We start from the raw sequence: 27,203 nt of genomic DNA, 5'->3' as shown, positions 1-27,203 counted from the left end.
ATTTTTCCTGGATCCTCAGTCAAGTAAGGGATCCGCCTATTTTCTGGATCCGACGGTCCCACCGCGTCTGCAATATTGGTTTCGGATCTGTCCATTTCTTTGTTTCGTCGGTCCCACAGCTGCTTTTCGGATCAGTCTATTTTGTGGAATCGACGGCCTGATCGCGGCTGCAACATTACCATGGGATCGGTCTAATTCCTGGATCTTCGAGTGAGTAAAAAACGCAGATTTGGATTACTATTGCTATCTTTTTGTTGACTATTCTTCGTGGGAGTTTTACCCAAATCATACTAAATAATTAAAGCACTATGGCACGCTACAGTGACAACAGTGACTCTGACATGGACCTTACAACAATGTTGGAGTTAATCAGGGAACGCGTGTTTGCGTACTGCTGAGCTCCCGAGTGAAGAGTGGTCAAGGTGGAAATATTATTTTTTGTGAATAAATGCGCATAAGTGGAAGCTTCTCTCTTTTTGGTACTTTTATACACGTATCCTAGCTACCACGCGTTACAATGTACAAGACATGGATTACACAAGGTGTGCTCTTTGGCCTGTACTGTATGTAAAGCACACGACAGCTCTGGATGCTAACAATCTACATAATTATATTGGGATAAGTTTAAAAACGCAATATGCTTACCTTGAATATCTGCTAATAAAACCGGAGTTCCCAACAGCATACACTCTCGCTCCCAACCGGAGTTCCCAACAGCACTCTCTCGCATCACCAGTTTTGCCCAACTTTTGTCTTATCAGGTATTTGCTGCACGCATTTTTCCCTGAAGCTCGTCTTGTGAACGACCGACAGTGCTGTCCTGCTCTTCACTTTTCAGATCTGGTTCAAATAGGAAGGGTAGAACTGACGACATGTTGGAAAAGCTAACGAGTGACACGCTGGAATTTGGGCAACGGGACCGGTGACGTCACGCACTGCGACGTAACAAGAATGGCGACCTATCACTTAAAATAATTTTACAAACTTTATTAGAACAAAAACATTAAGAGGGGTTTTAATATCAAATTGTTATAACTCATACTAACATTTATCTTTTAAGAATTACTTGTCTTAAAAATAGAGGATCCCTTTAATACTACGTACACTATATATTTGTCACAATGCATTTAATAGGTTTATCTTTCTTGAAAAACAACCTGTTCTTCTATTCAGTGTCTACAGAAAGATACCGATTCTAAAAAGTGTCCTATTAGCCATTTCCACAATACGCCTTGCAGCTTGACTTGGTCAACCAAAAGCACATGTTATTTATGTGGGTTTGTGGCTGAGATGCGCCTCTTGTTTGAGTACCTGATGTGATTTTTGCTAAGCAGCGGCGAGCCACAGCAATGAGCATTTTGCAAGTCTTGAAGCAATTTTAATCTTTCAACTCAAATTAATGATGATGAACTGCTTCATGGATAGACTTCCAAATGTGGGAGCCATCAACTGGGAGTGTGATTCTAGGACAGTGCCCAAATACGTCCGCATGCTCGCCGGCTCGTTGGCTCTCGGTGACAATCACTCATGTGTCTGTTGTCTGTCAGGAACGTACCTCGGACATTGGCCCGAGGCATGACGTGGACCCTCAGCCAGGCGAGAAGGTCCTGCAGGACATCAAGGAGAGAAGGACGCAGGAGTTGCAGCTCCTGGAGATCCAACGGCAGCTGGACCTTCTGGGCCAGAACCAGGAGATGACAGTGAGTTGGCAGCAGCCATGTTTTCTCACACAACTCAGAACACAAAAATGCACTTCATCAACACAGCACCTGTGTTTCTCATTAGTACACCCTTCTTTGTTTATCTCATGCATACATGACAAATTTTTACAAGCGCAAAGTTCATAACCAGTGAGGATGATAATAAACAGCTCCGCATTTGTGTCACTACTAGACCACTTCTTCCTTGTTAATTTTTTTCCCTCCAGAAACCTCAATAGTCTTTTTTTTAGTAAAATCTGCTTTGGTCAGTTCAACAATTCAAAAACAAACATGAAAGATGAACCATTGATGTCGTTTTTGTTCAATATTGCACTTCCACTGTGATCCCTGGATACAGTTTGGAGCTCGATAACCTCCTTTCAAAAACTGTAGCAGGGTTCCCGCGGGGTCTTAAAAAGTCTTAAAAATATTGAATTTATAAATTTGGAAACAATACCTTAAAAGTCTTGAAAAAGTATTGAATTTTCATGTCTGGGTCTTAAATTTGATGTATGTAACTTCTCTCCGTGTCTCATTTATCTTCAAAAGTGTCATTTGTCATTGTGATTAAATAACGTAGCCTAATTAAGTAAACGGGGTGGAGGAGCCAGTCATTGAGAAAGCAACGCAGCCCCAGGTCTAAATCCCGTCCCGTGGGATTCCCGCGTGAATCCTGTGTCACGAATGGAGTCCCGTCAAAATATCATGCTCTACATTACAGAGATGTATTTTTTACACCTAGCCGTACATTTCATATTAGAGAGATGGGGAAATGTAAATTCAACGAAGCGTGGTTGAGTAAACAATCCTTTCGCCTTTGGCTCAAACCAAAGGATAGCAGTGTGTTCGAGGCTTTTTGCATCGTATGCAAAAAAAATAAAAAATAAAAAAATTCAGCTGGGTACAATGGTCATGAAGGCGCTAGAGTCCTATGCTAAATCGTTTAAGCACATAACTTCTATGAGAGGAGAGAAACAAACTCTCTCCAGCTGCTCACGAGCCTAAAGGGACAAGCTAAAGCCAGCCAGCAAGCTGCTAATGTAAGTGAAGCGACAGCAGCTAAAAATAGCTAGCTAGTGCTGTTGCCCCCCTGCATCCTAGCCCAGCTATGATTGCTACTGGATTTTCCAGAATGGATCTACGCACATCGTTTGGGTCCACAGCAACCATGAAAGCAGAGGTGTTGTGGTTGCCCGAGAGTTTAAGATGACACTCGCCACGCTAAATGCTAACGACAACACCTCTACTTGGCCTGTGGCCTGCGTCTGTGCTGTGGTGTTGTCCCGTAAGTAGCCTATTTAATACGCTGAATTCATACATCCTGCACACATTCCACATTTCCACTTTCGAGAACTAAATTAACACAAATTTACCGATTTTGTTTTTCTTTGTCGATATGGCTGTGAAATAAGTATGAATAAAAAAAAGAAAGAGCTCTTAATTAGGTCTTAAAAAGTCTTAAATATGACTTGAGGAACCCTGTAGGAACCCTGTGTAGTGACAGACAGACCAACCAACAAGAACAAAAGCACATTTACCGTTTATAGGGCAAGTGTCTTTTTTGGTTATTATAAAAACAAAACAAAACAAACAAACAAAAATTAGGGGTGCCCAAAGTGTTCCTCAAGGGCCGCTGTGGGTCCTGGTTTTTGTTCCTGCCGATCAAGCAATTTAACCAATGAAGTTTCTGCTAAAACAAGCAGTATTTAACTACAATCAACTGATGATACTTTTGAGACACCAGATTGGCGCAAAGATATTGTCATGTTTTGTTGGAAAGAAATCCTGCACCCGCTATGGCCCGATGTGGAATAGTTTGGGCACCCTTGACCTATGTGGATATCACATTTTCGGTCAGGTAGGCCACAATATTAGCATTAGCACATGAACCAAAATGTGCTGTTTACATATATATAAATACGCCAGGTGTCAATTAGGTAACTTTTCAGTTTTGGTCAATTTTAGCGACGCCTAGTGTTGCTTTAATATGATTTCACTACTCCCCATGGAGGTAGCTCTCCAACCGGAGCATGGTCCTCTTGGTCTAGTGTGAAAGCACCCTTACACTTCGATTTACTTATTAATTTATTTTTATAAAAATCTTTAGTATACTAACTGAGAACACTGGTTTTGAATGCTCATGTTTCATTGCCATTGACATTTCACAAAGATCTTAGTACCCTGCAATGTACTTGAACAATAGTAATTAAAAATAATTTGATTGAACAGTATAATCACTTAATCAAACACATGGTTTGATGCTGATGAACCCTGGCATGATGTATGAATGACAAATGGGAACATAAAAGATGTGACATGTAATAAAACACTAATGTTACTTCAAACAAGGCGTCTTGACACACGACCAAAACCTAATCCTAGCTAAAGTTTGTCTTTTTTTACCCATCAGCTAGCATAGAAATATGCATATAGTATACTGTGTTTATCACCACTGATTAAAGCGCTGGCTTTGTCTAGTTTGCTACATCTAGGCTTGTTTGTTTGAGAAGATTTATGTCTCGAGTTACGAGGAGGGCAGCGTTTTCCACCCAAATCTATTGCAGCAATAAAAATGACTCGTATTACAGCTGTAAATCAAACTCATTATCTTTCAATGTGTGAAAAGTCTTTAAAAGTCTGTTGCTAGTTTTCTGCATATTTTTATTGAAGTGTCAAATTCTTAGAAGCTATATAGTTTGATCACAAAAGTCACTATCATAATATTATATAACGATTCTAGGAAAATTAGTCCATGTTGTCTTGCAAAGTGTAGTTTGAACTTCACTATCAAATGAACAAATTCTAACGGCTCATCCTTATGAGTCACTCAAAGGGAACTGATTATGTAAAAGATGATTCAAATTTAATTAACCATTGGTGGCTTGGTGCGAACACCATTCATTTTCACCATCTCTTGCTTTGGTTGAAGCATTATTTTAATTATCTTAATGACCGAGTTATTTGTATAATATATACAACTATGTGAAAAAATTAGGACACCCCTTTAAATATTCAGTTCTTTATTAAGAAATGTTCACATATCAATGTCTGATCTTGTTTTTTTTTTCTTCTTTGGAATAGAAAGTGATTTATTTGCAGGTGATCAACAAAAATTCAATTGTTTTACTCATCAAACCAAATATATCAATAAAAATGCATATTCTAACTGAGGAAAAAGTTAGGACAGCTTACCACCTATTACCTAGTGTTACCCCCTTTTGCTGAAATGACTTCAGTGAGATGCTTTTTGTAGCCATCTACCAGTCTTTGACGTCGGTCAGAAGAAAGTTTGCCCCACTCCTCAACGCAAAATAATTTCAACAGTGACTAACTGTTGAAGTGAGAGAAAACAGCATGGTGAGATCAAAGGAGCTGTCTGAGGCCTTCAGAAAGAAGATTGTTGATGCTTATGAGTCTGGTAAGGGATTTCAAAAGAATATTAAATCCGTCATTCCATTGTCCGGAAAATAGTCTACAAGTTAGGACATTCAAAACAACTGCCAACAGGCCCAGGACTCGCCGTCCAATCAAGTTCACCATGAGAGCAGACCACAAGATGCTAAAAGAAGTCTCCAAAAACCCTAAAATGTCATCATGGGACCTACAGCAGGCACTACTGTTGATGTGAAAGACCATGCCTCTACGGTCAAAAAGAGACTTCAGTTTAACCTTCATGGTAGGTGTGCAAGGAGGTCTCCAAGAGGAACATGAAGGCCAGACTGAAGTTTGCCAGAGTGAATGTAGACAAAGACCAGGACTTCTGGAATAATGTTCTTTGGACAGATGACTCTAAAATTGAATTATTTGGACAGCAGAACAGAGGATATGTTTGGCATAAACCCAAGACAGCATACCAGGAAAAGAACCTCCTACCAACTGTGAAGAATGGAAGTGGAGGTGTAATGGTTTGGGGATGTTTTGCTGAAGCAGGACCTGGCCAGCTCACCATCATAGAATCCACCATGAATTCCTTTGTCTTTGACATCGGACTGAAGAAAGTTTGCCCACTCCTCAACGCAGATTACTTTCAGTTGTGAGATGTTTGAGGAGTTTCTTGCATGTACAGCCCGTTTCAAGTCACCCCACAGCATCTCAACGGGATTAAAATCTGGGTTTTGACTCGGCCATTTAAGTACTCTCAATTTCTTCCTTTTCCGCCTGTCCTTCACAAGTTTAACCTTCATGGTAGGTGTGCAAGGAGGTCTCCAAGAGGAACACGAAGGCCGGACTGAAGTTTGCCAGAGTGAATGTAGACAAAGACCAGGACTTCTGGAATAATGTTCTTTGGACAGATGAATCTAAAATTGAATTATTTGGACAGCAGAACAGAGGATATGTTTGGCATAAACCCAAAACAGCATACCAGGAAAAGAACCTCCTACCAACTGTGAAGAATGGAAGTGGAGGTGTAATGGTTTGGGGATGTTTTGCTGCAGCAGGACCTGGCCAGCTCACCATCATAGAATCCACCATGAATTCCTTTGTCTATGACATCGTTCTGAAGAAAGTTTGCCCCACTCCTCAACGCAGAATACTTTCAGTTGTGAGATGTTTGAGGAGTTTCTTGCATGTGCAGCCCGTTTCAAGTCACCCCACAGCATCTCAATGGGACTAAAATCTGGGCTTTGACTCGGCCATTCCAGGACTCTCAATTTCTTCCTTTTCAGCCAGTCATTGGTGGATTTACTGGTATGTTTTGGGTCATTGTCATATTGCAGGGTCCAGTTTCGCTTTAGCTTGAATTTTTTTCACAGATGAGCTCACATGTTCCTCAAGCACCCTCTGGTACACGATATAATTCATAGTGGATTCTATGTTGGTGAGCTGGCCAGGTCCTGCTAAAGCAAAATATCCCCAAACCATGACACTTCCACTTCCATGCTTCACAGTTGGCATAAGTGTCACGGACCTGACAGAGGAGGACCACAAATGTGTCATGTTTTCAACAATTTATTAACAGGACCAGCAGGGCAGGTGAAAAGATGGCAGAGGTACAGACAAGGGCTAGGCAGAAGTCAAAAGGCAGGTCAAGTTACCAGGGCAGGAGAGAAGGCAGGTAAAGATGGTTCAGATTCGGCAACGAGAATCAGATTCAGAGAGCTAGGCAGGCAGGTCACAGGCAGGCTTCGCAGACAGTCTGACAGAGTGGAAGTGAAAATCAAGGCTTTAAATACACAGGTTGATTATTCAATGAAGCAGTTCTATTGGCTGGGCTGTGAGTAGGTGGATTGAGAACAGGTGGTGATAATTGAAGGCAATGATGCAGCAGGGGCTGAGGCCATGAGAATGAGGTTCTGTTCCTGGAATGCTGTATTGGGTTTACGCCAAACATGTCCTCTGTTCTGGTGTCCAAATAATTGAATTTTAGATCCATCTGTCCAAAGATCATTATTCCAAAAGACCTGGTCTTTGTCTACATTCACTCTGGCAAAGTTCAGTCTGGCCTTCATGTTCTTCTTGGAGAGCAAAGCTTTCCTCCTTGCACACCTCCCATGAAGGTTAAACTTGAGAAGTCTCTTTCTGATTATAGAGGCATGCAATTTCACATCAACAGTAGCAAGAGCCTGCTGTAGGTCCCGTGATGACATTTGAGGGTTTTTGGAGACTTCTTAGCATCTTGCGGTCTGCTCTCGGGGGGAACTTGCTTGGACGGCCAGACCTGGGCATGTTGGCAGTTGATTTGAAGGTCCTCCACTTGTAGACTATTTTCCGGACAGTGGAATGGCTGATTTTATATTCTTTTGAGATCTTTTGAAATCCCTTACCGGACTCTTAAGCGTCTACAATCTTCTTTCTGGAGGCCTCAGACAGCTCCTTTGATCTCACCATGGTGTTTTCTCTCACTTCAACAGTCAGGGGCCCCCCAAACTAAATGTGAGGTTTAAATAAGGCAGGCCTCCTTCGAAACACTGGGTACAGTTGTTCTAATCATGTGCACCTGATGTGATACACCTGTGTGTGATTTTAGCCATTTTTTTGTGATACCCCTGTGTGTGATTTTAGCCATTTTAATTGGGATTGAATGTGGGGGTGTCCTATTTTTTTCCTCAACAGAAATTGCATTTATTTAAAATTATATTTTACAGAAAGTTATAAAAAAAAAAATCTTTTTTCAGTCAGTAATTGTTTAGTTCTATTACTTGAATCTCTCCAAGATTGGTAAAATTCATATTAAATAACTATATGACCAAATATGTTTAAAAAAACACACAGGCTTCCAATTTTTTCACGTGACATAATAATATAATAATCGAAGCTGGATTTTATCATGCAAGTGGTCATAATGTCGTGGTTTGCTGGTATATCTTTCTATAACGTTATGCGCTCTTTTGATGTGGTTTGTCATTATTGGCATAAGCAGTAAAAAATGGATGTTATTTTAAAGCAATCATACTCAAGTTATTCTAGCTTCATGGAAAGTAAAGCAATAAAGTAACTTGGCAAATTATACGGCCATGTTTTTCCGTGCGAAACATCCGTTTTAGATATTCTTAAATCTTAAAGAGTCATGTGAAATATATTTAGTACTTATGTAGGCGCCACACTCACTCTTAAAGCAGAGCCCAGCTACATGGCGGCCCTTTGATCAAATACAAGTGAACACAGTATGTCCTCGGATAAAAACAACCTTCAAAGTCGAAATTTGATGAGCTGTCTTTATTGTCAGTTGTTTATGATTAATTTTGGAGATAAAAAATGCAATACATACATTTACTTCGATTAAGTCCTGGTTAGGCTACAGTATGCAAACATTATGAGTTACATGGATGGAGCTCATATTGTGCAAAAACCAGCTTTATACTTTGTTCTTTGTACCGTCCATAGTCACGTTCCTCCAGTCACCAACCAACATGTGCAAAAATGAGTGCTGAAAGGTAAATTCAAAACCTTATTCTGACATCATGCAGAAAATATTTTAGGAGATGCAAAATATTTCCTCAAACTATGCAGGATTGCACTTTCGCCAAAAAATGAAAAAAAAAAGAAAAATTAAACCAAATTTGAATTGCTTGGGAGTAACACACAACGTCATGTGTGGAGGAAAAATGGAACAGCTCACCAACATCAGCACCTCATCCCCACCGTGAAGCATGGTGGAGGAAGCATCATGATTTGCGTCTGTTTTGCTGTCTCAGGGTCTGGACGACTTGCAATCATTAATGAAAAAATTTAAGCTAGCAAACTTTTGCTATATACAGTGGGGAGAACAAGTATTTGATACACTGCCGATTTTGATTCTGCCGATCTAATACAAAAAAAAAACAGAAAATCACGTATGATTTTTAAATAATAAATTTGCATTTAATTGCATGAAATAAGTATTTGATACATCACAAAAATCGAACTTAATATTTGGTACAGAAACCTTTGTTTGCTATTACAGATACCAAACCCTTCCTGTAGTCCTTGACAAGGTTTGCACACACTGCAGCAGGGATTTTGGCCCACTCATCCATGCAGATCTTCTCCAGAGCCTTCAGGTTTCGGGGCTGCTGCCGGGCAACACATACTTTCAGCTCCCTCCATAGATTTCCTATCAGGTTCAGATCTGGTGACTGGCTAGGCCACTCCAGGACCTTAAGATGCTTCTTACGGAGCCACTCTTTAGTTGCCTTCGCTGTGTGCTTTGGGTCGTTGTCATGCTGGAAGACCCAGCCACCACACATTTTCAGGGCTCTCACTGAAGGAAGGAGGTTGTCAGCCAAGCTCTGGTGATACATAGCCCCATCCATCCTCCACTCAAACGGTGCAGTTGTCCTGTACCCTTGGCAGAGAAGCAGCCCCAAAAAATGTTTCCTCCTTCATGTTTCATGGTTGGGATGGTGTTCTTGGGGTTGTACTCATCCTTCTTTTTCCTCCACACACGACGAGCCGAGTTTAGACCAAAAAGTTCAATTTTGGTCTCATCCGATCACATGACCTTCTCCCATTGCTCCTCTGGATCATCCAGATGGTCAGTGGCAAACTTCAGACGTGTCTGGACATGCACTGGCTTCAGCAGCGGGACCTTGCGTGCACTGTAGGATTTTAATCCATGATGGCGTAATGTGTTTCCGATGGTTTTCGTCGAGACTGTGGTTCCAGCTCTCTTCAGGTCATTGACCAGGTCCTGCCGTGTAGTTCTGGGCTGACCCCTCACCTTCCTCATGATCAGTGATGCCCCACGAGGTGAGATCTTGCATGGAGCCCCAGAACGAGGCAGATTGACCGTCAACTTGAACTTCTTCCATTTTCTAATAATCGCTCCAACAGTTGTTACTTTCTCACCAAGCTGCTTGCTTATTTTCCTGTAGCCCATCCCAGCCTTGTGCAGGTCTATTATTTTATCCCTGATGTCCTTACACAGCTCTTTGGTCTTGGCCATTGTGGAGAGGTTGGAGTTTGTTTGTTTGAGCATGTGAACAGGTGTCTTTTATACAGGTAACAAGTTCAAACAGGTGCAGTTACTTCCGGTAATGAGTGGAGAACAGGAGGGGTTCTTAAAAAAGAACTGAGAGCCGAAATATTTACTAGTTGGTAATGTATCAAATACTTGTTTCATGCAGTTAAATAGAAATGTATTATTTAAAAATTATACAATGGGATTTTCTGGATTTTTGTATTAGATTCCGTCCCTCACAGTTGAAGAAAACTTATGATACAAATTACAGACCTCTACATGGCTTGCAAGAGGGAAAACCAGCAAAATCGGCAGTGTATCAAATACTTGTTCTCCCCACTGTAAGTTGGCCAATTGTTCTTTTGTTGCACATAGATCCTTATTTATTTATATATTTTTTACACCCTTTGAAGCTCAGCTCAGGTATTTTAATCTTTTTTATGTTCCTTGTCCGATTACCCGATTATTCGAACTAACTAGTTCATCGATTAATCGACTACTAAAATAATCGATAGCTGCAGCCCTAAACTCAATTACTTTTTGGGAGAAGTAATTTGTACCTGTAACAAATAACTTTTTTAAAGTAACATTAACAACACTGCTCCTCATTATGAGCTAGAGGCTGGTTTTGCACCTTATTTTATTTGAAGTTTGTTGATCCAGAGTAAGCATGTTTTTTGATTGCCTCTGCAGGAAAAGAACGGTATTTGGTGTGTCTTACATTGTTGTCATTAAAGACGGATGTCTTCAAAAATAAAGTTGGGTAAAAAAAAAAAAAAGCAAACAATTCCTGAAAGCGGAGATGTCCAAGGGGTTTCCAAGGAGTGACCTTGAAGGCTTAGTGTTCTTGCAACTTTATTTGGCCGTTCTCCCAGATTAACTAGAAAAAGGAAGGATCCCACCATTTACAGTAAGGTGGGTCTTTTCTAAAAGTGGGTCATGCTCACAATCAGTCCAGCAGGCTACAAATAAATTGTTACTTTGCTATCAAAAGCTCTATTTTTCTTGTTGTTTATGTTATTTTGTAGAAGGAAAACATTATTCAGATGTTTGGGATGTCACAAAAGCAAAAAAAAAAGTTGTGTTAAAGTCAAAGTTATGTTTGAAATGTATGCTTTTACAAAAAGCTCAATTTCAGTTTGTTCATCAGAAATTGGAAAATTGCTCAAACTAAGCTATTTTCTAGTGCTGATTTCTAAAGAATGGAAAAACATATGAATTAGCTTTTTTTTTCCTGCTGAAAGAAGAAAGTCTAATCTTTCTTTTGGTGGGTTCCATGTTTATATAGCAATAGAACAGAATTTTCTGTGGGCCTTGCAAAATCAGTCAAAATCCAGTAAAACGGCCGGAAGCGAATGGTTTTGCTGTGGTGAAAATGGCTGGGAGTGAATGAGTTAAGTATGTCACATAATCTCATTGTACTTTTGAGATCTGTGAACCCAAAAAAACTAAGAATTTCTAAAAGCTGAGAAAAACAATTCCTGAATGTAGAGATTTCCGAGGGATTTCCAAGGAATGACCTTGAAGGGTTCGCATTCCTGTAACTTCATTTGGCTGTGCTCCTACATCAACTCGAAAAAGGAAGAAACATCTTACCACTTACTGTAATGTGGGATGTTTACTAAAGTAATCAGTCTGACATCATCAATCATATTGTCGTTGTTTTCGCTGGTTCTTTATTGTCAGGCTAAATTGTGGTGTTTTGCTCTCGTATTTTAGTCTATACAATATTGAAGGAGATGCTATCTTTTGTCGAAGGCACCGTCTTAACTATTTGTATTACTCTAACACACTTAAAATAATCAGTCAGGGAATAGTATCGTGTCTCGTATTTACTGTTTGACTGTTTGTTTTACTCTAAACACACCCAATATAAAATAAATAGCACTTATGCCATAGTTAAAGAAAAACAAGCAGAATATAGAGTATAAGGGATAAAAACAACGCCTTCTTGTCACGGAAGCCCAGCGCGTGCATCATACAACTGACTGAGCAAGACTGACGCACCAACTCTCGCAATCAGTTCTCCCGGACAGTCCAGAACAAATGGCGGGACGCTCTGTCCCAACACTAGGAACACCGGAGAATGCCAGATATCCAACTGATAGCACGACTGATAAGACTCCAAGAGCCCCTTTCACGCTGAGGTGGCAAAATCCACAACCCTTGTTGCCCGCACAACAGTAACTCCTGAATCCTCCTGTCCAATCCACAAACAGACGATAATCCCAAACGCACCCTTCTTCCTGCCCACGGCATGCCCCGCGAGAGCCTTCAAAGGACTAAATGTTTAACTAAGCGTTGTCATTTTTTCTCGGGAACCTTTTGTTGACGTGTGATAAGGTGATTTTGCCTCCCTGCCTGAGTGTTTCTGTTTCGCCTTGCTGTTTTGATAGCAGTCGACCTGAATAAATTGTTAACTTGTTTTCGGTGAGCCTTCTTTAAACCTTTCAAAATGGAGTCAGTACAAAGGGTTGAGACTAAGGTGAACGCGCGCAGTTTGGCCTTCTGGTCGGGATGTCAGCATCCTGCTGGCCCGGGTCGATGGAGCTGCGCCAGTGTGGGTCCGGCGGTTCGGCTGGCGCAATTCCAGCAGTCTGGCTAGAAGGTCGGATTCCTTCAATATGTAAAGTATGGCTTTATTTAAATGTGCACGAAGAAGTCACAACATTAGGTGAACCTACAGGGCTGTTTGTTTCTATATAAGAAGTTTATGTAAGAAACTGCAGTTGATGAAAATTACTTTGAGCACTTTTAGAAAGGTATTTGTGAAACTTTCACCCTCTACATACCCATCAATGTTGATATTTTGAGAAAAAATGTTTTGAAATAAAACAATTCACAGTTCATTGCACCAAGAAAGTCCAATAACATTACAGTATTTTGCTGACACAGCAAAACTCCTTAGTGGACAACTAGTGGATTGTGGTAGTTGTAAGATATTTTATCATTCTCTGTTTTGAACGAAAACGAAGCCCGCAGCACATGTGCGCCTTTCTCCCGCACGGAAAGCCAACTTTTATGATGGGATCATTCCTGCGGTGAAATATTGCACACGTGCTGAGGTGAAGTGAGGACAAGGTGTCTTAGACTCTTGAAAATAACCTGACTACTACTACAAAAAATGAGGTATCCTATCTTCCTAGCTGAAATCTCTGAAGATATTATAGGTTTTTGTAATTGTCCTTCATTGTGCAAAAATCCACACGTATAAAGAAAGGGCATAGGGACAGTAGGGACCAGTGCTTAATTTGTAAACATTGCAAACATTGACATTTCTGTATCTGTACACGAGCTCTGTTTTCTTGTATTCTTCTATTTATTGGTGCTAAATTTAGGGTGCGCGTTATAAACGGGTACAATAATTTTTCCTCGATTTTACAAGTAAATTTGGGGTGCGCGATATACATGGGTGCGCCTTATATTCGGGAAAGTACGGTAGAATATATTGCAGTCGATCAAAGTTCCTACCCTCACATTTGGTCACGACCCACAGCTCGTGACCGAAAGAACAAGATCCAAGATACAAGCGGCCGAAATGAGTTTCCTCCGCAGGGTGTCCGGGCTCTCGCTTAGAAATTGGGTGAGAAGCTCGGTCATCCGGGAGGGACTCGGCTTCGAGCCGCTACTCCTTCGTGTTGAGAGGAGCCAGCTGAGGTGGCTCGGGTATCTCGTTTGGCTGCCTCCTGGATGCCTTCGGGCATGTCCCACCGGCGGGAGGCCCCAAGGACGACCAAGGACACACTTAAGAGACTGTCTCTCGGCTGGCCTGAGAATGCCTTGGGATCCCGCCGGAGGAGCATGTTGAAGTGGCTGGGGAGAGGGAAGTCTGGGATTAAAGCTGCTGCCCCCGCGACCTGACCCCGGAGCAAGCGGAAGATGATGGATGGATGGCATTTGGCCTATCAAATAATTAGCGTCATATTTGTGAGAAATGTAGCCCTGTCCCTCGTTCACCCAATCTGTTTGGTCTTATTAACTCCTTCACTCCCAGCCATTTTCACAGGTGCAACCCCCTTCGCTCCCGGCCGTTTTACTGGATTTTGACTGATTTTGCAAGGCCCACAGAAAATTCTGTTCTATTGCTATATAAACATGGAACCCACCAAAAGAAATATTAGACTCTCTTCTTTCAGCAGAAAAAAAGTTAGTTCATATCTTTCTCCATTCTTTAGAAAACAGCATTTGAAAATAGCTTAGTTTGAGCAATTTTACAATTTCTGACGAAAAAACGGAGAAATTGAGTTTTTTGTGAAAGCATACATTTGAAACATAACTTTGACTTTAACACAGCGAGCTTTTGCTTTAGTTACATCCCAAACATCTGAATAATGTTTTCCTTTTACAAAATAAAATAAACAATGAGACAAATAGAGCTTTTGATAGCAAAGTAACAATTTATTTACACATAACTATCTGAAAGATGACGTGGTTGTGGCTGCGACAGCCGGTAAAACTTTTCCCTCATCGCCGCCTGTCTAATGAAGATGATTTTTTTTTTTTTTGAGTCTCCCCGGGCTCTGCTCACGAGCAAAACGTACTTAACGGCATCTTCCGCTGCACTAGTGGTCCCGGTCGTTCTGCTTGGTCGTCCAGCGCCTGGCATCCCGGGTGTCCTACTGGTTGTTTTGCTCAGTCGTCCGCTGCCTGGCATCCATTTGGTCGTCTATGGTTGCCTTCCGACCATGCGGCTTGACCGTTCGTTGCCGTTGAATCAAGTTGCGGGTCTTACCAAATGCGCTACTGCCCTCCAGTGGCCAGTTTTATTGCTTTAAAATTGATTTTCAGCTTTGTGCTTTGGAACTGATTTGAATCAGAACCCAGAGATGTCTATTTTGAAAAAAAACACCAACAATGTAAAAGACGTATAAATACGTCTTTGGGACACTGAAACAAGTAAAAATAGAACGTATTTATACGTTTTTGGGAGCAAATGAGTTAATGTCCCGTCCCTAGCAAAAAGTATACATTCAGGTTATGCTGTTACAGTGCCCTCCATAATTATTGGCACCCCTGAAAAAGATGTGTTTTTTAGCTTCTATTTTTTTTTTTTTTTTTTATTCAAATAATATGGGACCTTAATGGAAAAAAGAGAAAAATCCAACCTTTAATACAAGTGCATTCATTCATTGGGGAAAAAAATCCCACATAAAGAAAAAATCAAATAATGTGTGTCACAATTATTAGCACCCCTGGTGTTAATACTTTGTAAAAAACCCTTTTTCCAACAAAACAAGGTCTGGGGACTGAGATGGCCATGGGAGGAGCTTGATTTTGTGTCTGGTGAACCATTTCTGTGTAGATTTGGCCATATGTTTAGGGTCATTGTCTTGCTGAAAGACCCAGTGACGACCCATCTTCAGCTTTCAGGCAGAGGGCAACAGATTTTGATTTAAAATGTCCTGGTATTTCAAAGCATTCATTATGCCATGCACCCTAACAAGGTTCCCAGGGCCTTTGGAAGCGAAACAGCCCCACAGCATCACTGACCCACCCCCATACTTCACAGTGGGTATGAGGTGCTTTTCAGCATACATATCTTTCGTGGCACGCCAGACCCACTTAGAGTGTTTGTTGCCAAAAAGCTCAATCTTGGTCTCATCTGACCAAAGCACACGGTCCCAGTTGAAGCCTGGGACCGTGTGTATTTTTGTGCTATGTTTGTTTTGAAGGTTGGATTTTTCTCTTTTTTCCATTAAGGTCCCATATTACTTGAATTTAGAGCTGAAACGAATACTCGAGCAACTAGAGTAACTCGAGTTTAAAAACTGATCCGAGTAATTTTATTCACCTCGAGGAATCGTTTAATTTTGCCAGCTCTAAGCATCACGTATGCCCGGACTACTTTTAACGCGCTGACGTCACATGCGTACAACGCGCTGATGTCACGTGCGTAGAGGAAGAAGCAATAAAAAAAAAAAAAAAAAAAAAAAAAAAAAAAAAAAAGCTTACCGACACCCGCTACAAACTACGCCGACGTTGCTAAAAACTACGCCCGCCTGATGCTAGTGTGGTAGCAGGTAGTGTCCGATGTGTCTCATAGATATTGCATGCATTTAGGACTAGATGCGAAATGACAGACTCGGCCGTGTCTGGGCAGCGTTAGTAAAAAGCCGCCATCTTTAAGCAGTAGACGTCTCATCGCTAATAAATATAACGTTACTGTCACTCGCTCACGGAACGTTAGCCCTTCGGAGGGCTAGGTTTCTATTGATTATGACCACTGTCGATGTGGGGCTAACGTGTCTTGCATACAGGCTTTATTTAATCTGTAAAAACACAGCGCTGTAGAGTGATGAGGGTGTAAAATTAAAACATAATAAAGCTAACTGTCAGTTTTAGCTCAGTAGTCATTGCTGAATAAAACACCAAGTAGCACTGATCCCTAATGTGCTCCAATACAGCAGGTATCAATCATTCCAGTTATTTTGAACACTGCAAAAACTCAAAATCCTATCAGTACTTACAGTTTAGACTAACTTAAAACTTAACAAGAACTTAAAAATAGCTTGACACAAATAGTAATTAAATTGAAACACGTGGGGAAAACACGTAGCTTTCAAGTGATTTGTGTTATCAAGCGTAATTACTGTACATTTTTAGGTAAGAAATATGTTTTTTTTTTAATAAGATGTAGTTTTTTGAGTGAAAGCAGTGATTTTTTTTTTCTTGTCTAGTCACATCTTAGATGCAATTGTTGGCTGTTTTCAACAATGTACATTGAAAATAAAGACATTGATTGACTGAAAATGGTTCAATATTGGATTAAATGTGTTTTTTTCTCATGTATATTTTAGGGCTGTCAAACGATTAAAATTTTTAATCGAGTTAATTACAGCTTAAAAATTAATTAATCGTAATTAATCGCAATACAAACCATCTCTAAAATATGCCATATTTTTCTGTAAATTATTGCTGGAATGGAAAGATAAGACACAAGACGGATACATACATAAAACATACTGTACATAAGTGCTGTATTTGTTTATTATAACAATAAATCCACAAATGGCATTATTAACATTCTTTCTGTTTAAGTGATCCACGGATAGTAGTTCATAAAAGACAAATGTTATAGTTACAAGTTATAGTAATTTTATATTAAAACCCCTCTTCATATTTTGGTTTTAATAAAATTTGTATAATTTTCGATCAAAAGTAGAGTTAATATAATAATAAGAATAAAAATAACAATAATAAGAATTGAGTGACCAAACTCCGAGTAATGCCAGTTCACTTTGCATTGTTGTTTAGCTGTGTGAGAATAGGGCCTCATTAGTACAGACTGAAGTGCTTTTCTTTTTGTGAACATTAATTTTTTTTTTTGAGAGATAGCAATATTATTTTTGTTGTGCTTTCACTAAATGATACTTCTGTTTGTTGTGAAGGAGTTGCAGAAGCTTATGCCAATAAACGGCGCAGCCCAAAGAACGCCTGTGTCCACTCGCCTTTATAACAGATATACTGTATCTCTGTGCATATCTTACCCAAAATACAACAAGAGACACATAATTGCCACTACAAGAAAGCAAACTTACCGAAATATGTGTGGAGCACAAAGCAACAGCATAAACGTCTCACAACTACTAATTCTCCCACTATTAGAAGGAATAACATTAGTATGGAACGGCCCTGCGCTGCCCCCAAGCGGCTGGTGGCATTCTCTTCACTCTTAATGTCCATAAACGGCGTCATTGAAATCTGTTTGAGGCTGTGCGAGAGCGGCTCATTCAGCGCATGCGTTAATTGCGTCAAATATTTTTAAAAAATTAATTAACGCCCGTTAACGCGATAATTTTGACAGCCCTAGTATATTTATAATTACTCTTTACCTAAAAAAAAAAAAAAGTTTTATCCGATTACTCGATTAATCGATAGAATTTTCAGTCGATTACTCGATTACTAAAATATTCGATAGCTGCAGCCCTACTTGAATTTAAAAAATATATATATTAGAAGCTAAAAAACATCTTTTTCAGGGGTGCCAATAATTATGGAGGGCGCTTTATATCGTCCCTACCAATATTGAGACCAAACCTACGGCCTTGGTATAAAGTGAAACACATGGACAGATGTTGCAAGTGGCCCCAAGAGTACGTTGGACCATTAAGTTGTACTTTCACGACTCAAGTCAGTGACCATGAAAGCCAAGCTCGTCACAGTTTGTGTAAAGCAAATATACACCATTGTATGAGTGTACAGGAGCTAAACAGTGAGCGGTCATTTTGGAGACTGGTTCTCTGCCTTCATCTTTCCTTCGCTAAGTGATACTAGATACTTTAAAGTGCATGTGACACGAAAAAGCATGTTTATTTCATAATACACGCGGTATTTTATCCTCCTGAATGATATGGACCGCTTGGATGTGTGTGGAAGCGATTGCTATATTTTATTTAGTTTTTTGAATCCCGCGCCATGAAAATGAGTGACTTCCGGCTTCGGTCTTGCATTGAGGAGGAGGGCGCTGTGACGTGTACGGGAGAAGGCGTCCTCTTCACTATACAGCGTACTGTTGTGTATGAGGACGAAAGATTCAGCTGATTTTACGGATTAATACGTTTATTTTTCGCATCACGCCAGTCAAACGGCTGCAGAAAAACCATTCTGTATGAGGGAGAGGCGTATGTGCCTTTTTGGAGTTTCAAAAGGTTCCCATTCACCGTGGATATTGGCCAAAACAAGCCCGACTACTGTGGGACCATTGGACTTACGAGGAAGTGAGTAAACATCTTGTTTAGTATGATGTCAAATATTAATACAGCTATTACAAAGTAAACACTACAAACCTTCTTTAAATAAAGGACTACTTAGGTTTGATCATTGATAGGCATGCAAAAAGCTCTCCTCATGCACATTAGCAGCACATTAGCTGCACAACAACTGCAGCCGCCCTCCTCCGGGGAACGAACTGTAAATTGCTCTCCGCCGGGCAGTTTGCCGATCCGCAAAGACAATCGACAACCCAGTCGTCATGTCAAATAATCCGGGCTAGTTATGTGTGATTTTCCGCTTCGAAGACTTTGAAACATCACTCGGTTCGGGTTAGCTGTCGGCTAGCTGTCACGCCTTTTGGTTTGTTTACATTCTCCGAAGCCGGGGAAGGGAAATGAAGTATGTCCGATTTAGGTGTCATAAAATATCGTTCGGGAGGTGCGACAGTAAAGGTGAAGTCGACAGTTTGGCCATTATGGAGTAATTTTGCCATGTTGTCCTGAATAAATGCATTTTTATGATTTCATATTCCATTTAGCACAAGACTGTTATTTGTCATGACCATGCCATTTATTTAGCAATTGGGGAAAATACTTGGATAAAAAGAATATCCTTTAAAAATATTGGAGTAGAGAGACTGAAACAATGACATTTTGCGGCTCTCTTCGTCGCGTTTTCGTCGTTCTGAATAATTCCCCCTTAATGGGCTGAATAGTAAAACCGATGAGCCTAGTCTACCGCTGACGTCATCCACCTGTTGGGGACGCTAAAGCCCTATAATGGTAGGCGTGGCTAACTGGCAGATTAAAAGACTAATTTCTCGTCATCTGCGCTTTGCTAAATTGTTGTATATAGTCGAATCGTCTCAAAATATGATTCTAATTCACATAATAATGCCATTTAAGACTTTTTTTCTCTTGTCATATACTCTTTAATGCCGTAGGGCCACCATCTATTTCTTTGTCAACAGAAAACAAAATAGTTTCTCACCATCAGAGGAGAAAAGACAAATGACTTCATGCATGAGAGCCAAAGACAGACACAGTCTCTGGTCATATGGTTTGTGTCTAACTGCTGGACACGATACAACGGGGCCCGTTTGGTCTGGGTCTGGATAGCAGGTGGTAGGGAAAAAGCTCAAAGGGAGCATTATTGGGATTCCTGGAGAACTGGGCCTGCTGGACATAATGGCCACTAAAACGTTATCTTCTTTTGTGCTAATCAGCTGTTTCCTTATGGAGCTTTTTAGACTCAACGTTGTTGGCTTAGTGATAACTCCAGTGGAAGAAGGGTGCTGTCCGGAAGTACATACATGTAATGTTTCTTTGGAAACTTGAACTTGTGCCACAGCTGCTTTCTCTGCTGTGGTCTGACTTGAATAGCTAGCGAATTTAAAGTCCTGGATTGAGAGCTGCTGGAAAGGCTTTTCTAAGATTATCGGGCTCTAAAGATGAAAAACAGGCTTGGCCTTATAGTCATAATGTAGGATAAGAGAGAAGAGGTCAATAAAAAAAGTGCTGATGACAGTCATCTAGTAATATGGAAATTACAGTAACTGAACTCTGTACCTCTGACCTGAAAAATAACCATTCCAGATCCTCTTGTGATCAGTCAAAATCTGCAGTATTAGAAAGAATATCATTTTAATATTTCATATATTTAATATAATGTAATGTTATGTGTAGGGCTGTCAAAATTATCGCGTTAACGGGCGGTAGTTAATTTTTTAAATTAATCACGTTAAAATATTTGACGCAATTAACGCACATGCCCCGCTCAAACAGATTAAAATGACAGCACAGTGTCATGTCGACTTGTTACTTGTGGTTTTTTTTGGTGTTTTGTCGCCCTCTGCTGGCGCTTGGGTGCGACTGATTTTATGGGTTTAAGCACCATGAGCATTGTGTAATTATTGACATCAACAATGGCGGGCTACTAGTTTATTTTTTGTTTGAAAATTTTACAAATTTTATTAAAACGAAAACATTAAGAGGGGTTTTAATTAGGGCTGTCAAACGATTAAATTTTTTAATTGAGTCAATCACAGCTTAAAAATTAATTAATCGTAATTAATCGCAATTAAAACCATCTATAAAATATGCCTTATTTTTCTGTAAATTATTGTTAGAATGGAAAGATAAGACACAAGACGGATATATACATTCAACATACTGTACATAAGTATTGTATTTGTTTATTATAACAATAAATCAACAAGATAGTATTAACATTAACATTCTGTTAAAGCGATCCATGGATAGAAAGACTTGTAGTTCTTAAAAGATACATTTTAGTACAAGTTATAGAATTTTTATATTAAAAGTCCTCTGAATGTTTTCGTTTTAATAAAATTTGTAAAATTTTCAATCAAAAAATAAACTAGTAGCTCTCCATTGTTGATGTCAATAATTACACAATGCTCATGAAGCGCCAGAAGAGGGAGACAAAAAACACAAGTAACAAGTGGACATGACACTCTGCTATCATTTTAATCTGTTTGAGCGGGGCATGTGCGTTAATTGCGTCAAATATTTTAACGTGATTAATGAAAAAAATTAATTACCGCCCGTTAACGGGATAATTTTGACAGCCCTAGTTTTAATATAAAATTTCTATAACTTGTACTAACATTTATCTTTTAAGAACTACAAGTCTTTCTATCCATGGATCGCTTTAACAGAATGTTAATGTTGATGCCATCTTGTTGATTTATTGTTATAATAAACAAATACAGTATTTATGTACAGCATGTTGAATGTATATATTTGTCTTGTGTCTTATCTTTCCATTCCAACATAATTTACAGAAAAATATGGCATATTTTATAGATGGTTTGAATTGCGATTAATTACAATTAATTAATTTTTAAGCTGTGATTAAGTTGATGAAAAATTTTAATCGTTTGACAGCCCTAGTTATGTAATGTAACGGCATTTAACACAACGTACCTCACAGTATCTTATTTTTTAGTTGATCTTGTTAATATGATGTATAATACATGTTTTTGGACAGCTATTTTGTATTTAGAGGTACTTAAAGGGTTAATTCCAACCAATGCAGAAATTCAGGTTATATCGCCAGCCTAGGAACGGAACTCTTTCGTAACTCTGGGACCGCCTGTCTACGATACGATAAGAATTCTTGAACAGAGATACGATATTTGCTCTGAGTCTGCCACAATTCGATTAGATTTAAGGGTTTTCGATAAATTAATGACGAAATGATGTACACATTTAACACACATTTTTACCTAGAGCAATGAAAAGTTAAAAAATGTAGAGGTTTTTGACATATTTGTCGATGAAACATTTTAGACATTCATATTTTTAACAAACGGCACACTAAGATGACGATATTGATCGATTTTGATTAAATTGCGCTTATCCAATCGATACATCGATCCAGATCGATGAATAGTGCGAACCCTAATTTACAGTTGTTAATACGTATTTTCAATACATTTGAGTACACTTAATCTTTGACAAGCATGAAATGGAATGGTATGAAAACATTTGGGCAACCCTGACAATTTCTCTTACTTTGAATTGTAAATCAGTGGGTGTTTGCCAGCAAAAACTGATAGACAGGCACTTCAGAAAGAATTGTCCTTCTGGCCTCTATTTCCTCACTGTTTCTCACAGTGGAAACTGACATCTGAAATCTCTGAGATAGCTATTTCTTTCAGCGTTCTTCTAGATTGTTATTTTAAACAATATATCTTTCAGGTCATTTAAGAGCTGTTTTAAGTAACTTTTCAAGTAACTGTGTGTAACTTTGTTTTGATGCATTTGCACATCTTCCACTAGTCCAGTAAACCGAGTTTCACTTTGGAAATACTACTCGGTCCATCATTTTTTTTTTTTTTTTTGATATGTCAAAATGAAATTGCTGATCCAAACACCCAATGATTAATAAATGAAAATACTGTAATGGAAATGGGCACGGGTGCCCAAAGTTTGCCATACCACTGTATACTAAAATGACATGTTTTAAACTCTATATGTGCCTTTTAGAGGCGGGCACTGGTTGGGTAGCTAGTGATACTGAAGATAAAATGTTTTGTCGTTTTTCTTGGCAGAATAGAACTCTTGTGATTTAAAACTGTATATAAATAATGGGACGCTATCCACTCATGCATTTTCCTGCACGTACTTCAGGTCATGTGGGCAGTCATCTAACCGGGAAATGCATAGACTTCCCTCAGGCCACATTCCTGAGGCGCGCCCAGGGCAAAGAGTTTTTTTACACATCCTCTTTTAACTGGAAATATTATGATCATAGATGAGAAATGTAAATTGATAAGCTCACATTTTATGCAGTTATTACAACTACAGCAGGATTCATTCTTCCTCACTCAAACCAGTTTTCTAATGACTAAAAGTCAGGCGCGGTGCAATAGATGTACTTGCTGTAACAGGCATAAACAGTTGTTGTTATTGTTTTGGTTGCGACATACTCGCCCATCGACAGAGAGCAGATGTGAATTTTCTCCCTTTTCGCAGATTTCATGTTAAAGGTTCAAGGAGCTTTGAACCAAAAATAATTACTAATTTTCGGACTATAAGCCGCTACTTTTTTCCCTCATTTTGAATCCTGCGGTTTATAGTCCAGTGCGGCTTATTTGAGGCTTTATTTGGGTTAATAGGTGAAACTTTTTTTGACAGCGGCATCATAAGACTGTCATAAGAACGTCATAATTATTACATGACACTATCATGAGCATGACTGAATGCTTATGACAGATGTCAATATGTGTCATGTGGCAGATTTATGTCAATAACTCCATTTATGTCCAGCTCAGATCTTTTACGTCCATTCAAAAGTGAGATAATTTGCTGAAAGACACTAACCGACATCTATTATAAGCATTCAATAATGCTTATAACAGTGTCATGTAATAATCATGACAGTATTATAGCACCACTATCCAAGAAAATGTTACCAAATACAATAGCTAGCAATTAATGAAACAACTGGAACAGTAACTGAAGAAATAATTAGCACAGAACATGAATTTTGATTGTTATTTACATCTGTAGTGCCGCAATGCATGCTAGGAGGAATGTTGGATGACAGCAGTGTTGACAGCAGGTGGCAGCAGAGGTTGACTGTCTCCCCCAAGGGAGCAGTGATGGCCAAATGAAGATTTTTGAAAAAATAAGGCTTTGCAGCCAATTGGTTCAAAGCTTCATGGTGGTTCATTTGGTTTCATAACAGTCTTATAATGCCTTTGTCAAATGAAGTGTTACCAGTTAATATCTTTTGGTGTAAATATCCCATAATACAATGAGGACAACTGCGGCTTATAGTCCAGTGCGGCTTATCTATGAACAAATGCCGTTTTCATGTCAAATTTGGTGGCTGGCGGCTTATAGTCAGGTGCGCCTTATAGTCCAGAAATTACGGTAAAACAGATAAAGTCTGCATTCACACACCACATACAGTGGGGCAAAAAAGTATTTAGTCAGCCACCAATATTGCCAGTTCTCCCACCTAAAAAAAATGACAGAGGCCTGTAATTTTCTTCATAGGTGTAACTTAACGATGAGAGACAGAATGAGGAAAAAAAATCCAGAAAATCACTTTGTCTGATTTTTAAAGAATTTATTTACAAATTATAATGGAAAATACGTATTTGGTCAAGAACAAAAGTTCATCTCAATACTTTGTTATATTCCCTTAATTGATAATGACGAGGTCAAAACGTTTTCTGTAGGTCTTCAAAGGTTTTCACCTGGGTTGTTCCGATCATGTTTTTTTGCTCCCGATCCGATCCCGATCGTTTTAGTTTGAGTATCTGCCGATCCCGATATTTCCCGATCCGATTACTTTTTTTGCTGCCGATTCAATTCCAATCATTCCCGATAATTTTTCCCGATCATATACATTTTGGCAATGCAGTAAGAAAAAAATGATTAAAACTCGGACGAATATATACATTCAACATACAGTATATAAGTACTGTATTTGTTTATTATGACAATAAATCCTCAAGATGGCACTTACATTATTAACATTCTGTGAGAGTGATCCACGGATAGAAAGACTTGTGACTTTGTATATTGTGACTAAATATGGCCATCTAGTGTATTTGTTGAGCTTTCAGTAAATGATACTGTAGCCATGCCTAAATGCATGATGGGAAGTGGAACCATGACTGTGCGTAGTGCTACCACTATATCTTCTCTGCGTTGGGAAATAACAGAAGGTGTTAAGTAAAAGATCAATTTCTACCTCGCTTCCCCACATTGCTTTCCATGATATTACTAATCATGGGAAGAGGGATTGTAAAGCTTTAGCCAATTTTAAAAAAGGCTCCAAAGGCTGTCAAAATTCACTCTACTCATTTTACGCTGCCTTTTAGCTCTATAGACCCTACTCACGTGACGTCACAGCCACGCCCCCGCGCCATGTTGTCCGTATACTCAATCAAAATGGTGAAGTCGTGTGTGGCGGTCGGTTGCAAAAACAGAGAAGATAGACGGAGGGACTTGAAGTTTTACTGTATTCTGAGAGACCCGGAGAGAAAAGCGAGATTGACTGCTGCAATTCGACGAGAAAACTGAGCTCCAAACGACTACCACAGATTATGTAGTAGTCATTTTATATCTGGTAAGATTCATTTAATATATATTTAGAGGGTTTTGGGCTGACAACCACAATTAAGATCATTGCTAGGCTAATCGCCGAGAACATACACTCAGACGTTGTGAATGAACTACCTGAAAATATATAATTATAAGGGGATAATAAGACAGTTGTCATACAATTAATTTACAATTTCACTATTGAGGTCAAAAGCCAAAAAAATAAATTCAACTAGGGACAATCTGGAGTAGTGCTATCGCACTTCATATCTATTACATATTATATATGTATGCAGTGAGAGTGCTATCGCTAAACCATATAAACATTAAAAGCACTAGCTCCATTGACAAATGACATGAAATACATTAGACTTGACAGTGGATTTTAGCAAGAACAAAAGATTTTGAATTGAAAATTTCGTAACTCACCTTCCCGAGCACAAGATTCCTGCCGAATTTTCGTGTACGAGGACCTGTTTCACCCAACCAGCAACGTAGCATTTATAAACCTCCAAGCTCTTAAAGTTTTTCAAACTTTCGTGAGAATAGGCTGATTTTGTGTGGACAAGATAGTTGTAAATATCAGGGTCAGGCAAAGACAGCGAAGACAGCGGGTCGAAAAATATCGATTTAGGCATCAAATATGGATCTGGCGAATGGATAAACTGAAGCTTTTCCACGTAACACCTTTTATGCAAGGCATCCAATGAGTTTACGGCGTCAGATAACACCGGGGCTTCCATGAATTGCTCTATAACTTGCACGACTAATTGAAAACAATGAGAATAGGTCTAAAAAAATACGGACAATATGGCGGTCGGATACAGCGACACGTCATTTTGTGACGTAAGTGAGTAGGGTCTATATATAGGTAAAACGGCACCATTACAGATTGAACGCGACAATGCGTGAGTGGGTCGTGCAGCGCATGAGTTAATTGCGTTAAATATTTTAACGTGATAAATAAAAAAATAATAATAATTACTGCCATTAATGGTATAAATTTGATAACCCCACCTTAAGCCTAAACTAAAGACTCTGGATGAGTGTAACATATTATGTTTGTAACGTTAAATACAATTAGAAAACGATTTAATTAAAAAATATACAGTATATACATTAAAAAAAGGCATGGCCGATATTTTTTTGCGATTCCGATACTTTGAAAATGACGTGATCGGATGATCGATCTCTATTAATTACAAATAAATTATTTCTAAAAATCATACAATGTGAGTTGCGGATTTTTATTTTTTAGATTATGTCTCTATAAGTGGAAATGCATCTATGATTGAAATTTCAGAACTTTACCTCTAAGTGGGTGAACTTGCAAAATCACAAGGGATGCAAATACTTCTACTCCTCACTGTATTGTAAAAGAATCTTCTACATTTGTCAAGTTTCTGTTCAATTAAAACACGCCTGCCATATGTTGTTACTGAACAAAATGTACAATTATGCTTTAGTTGACAAGCTCTGACAGGTTTTATTAGGTCAATGTTGTGTTGACATTCCCTAAAATGTTGTCAGCATCTAAATGCACAACCACAAAACAGCCTTTTGTATTTAAAAAATCTAAAGAAAGAGCTCTCTTTAATACTTTAGTCCTTTTTCTGTGCCGGGACAACTGGCACTGTTGAGAAGAATTTCATGCCCCTGTATTAGGGAGACTTTTAATGTGCAGATTGTGAAAATACTGAAAAGGAAAAAAAACTGTATCCACCGTCTTTTTTTTTTTTTTGGTCTCAGTGTGCCAATAATGTCATAGTTGCCAGTTCCAAGTGGGTCAACAAAAAAAATTTGAAACATCAATAATTAATGGAT

General features: G+C 39.1%; 1 protein-coding gene across 1 annotated transcript in view; it reads left to right on the top strand.

Annotated features, from left to right (window-relative positions):
- Window positions 1-27,203, top strand: part of fsip1 (fibrous sheath interacting protein 1) — a 102,710-nt gene that overhangs the window by 64,678 nt on the left and 10,829 nt on the right. Inside the window, exon 9 of the mRNA XM_057859650.1 lies at window positions 1,548-1,700. Coding sequence (XP_057715633.1) covers window positions 1,548-1,700 — 153 coding nt within the window. The remainder of the gene's footprint in view (window positions 1-1,547; window positions 1,701-27,203) is intronic.

This window comes from Corythoichthys intestinalis, chromosome 15 (assembly GCF_030265065.1).
Source record: "Corythoichthys intestinalis isolate RoL2023-P3 chromosome 15, ASM3026506v1, whole genome shotgun sequence".
Classification (NCBI taxonomy): Eukaryota; Metazoa; Chordata; class Actinopteri; order Syngnathiformes; family Syngnathidae; genus Corythoichthys; species Corythoichthys intestinalis.
This window is presented reverse-complemented; position numbering and strand designations above follow the sequence as displayed.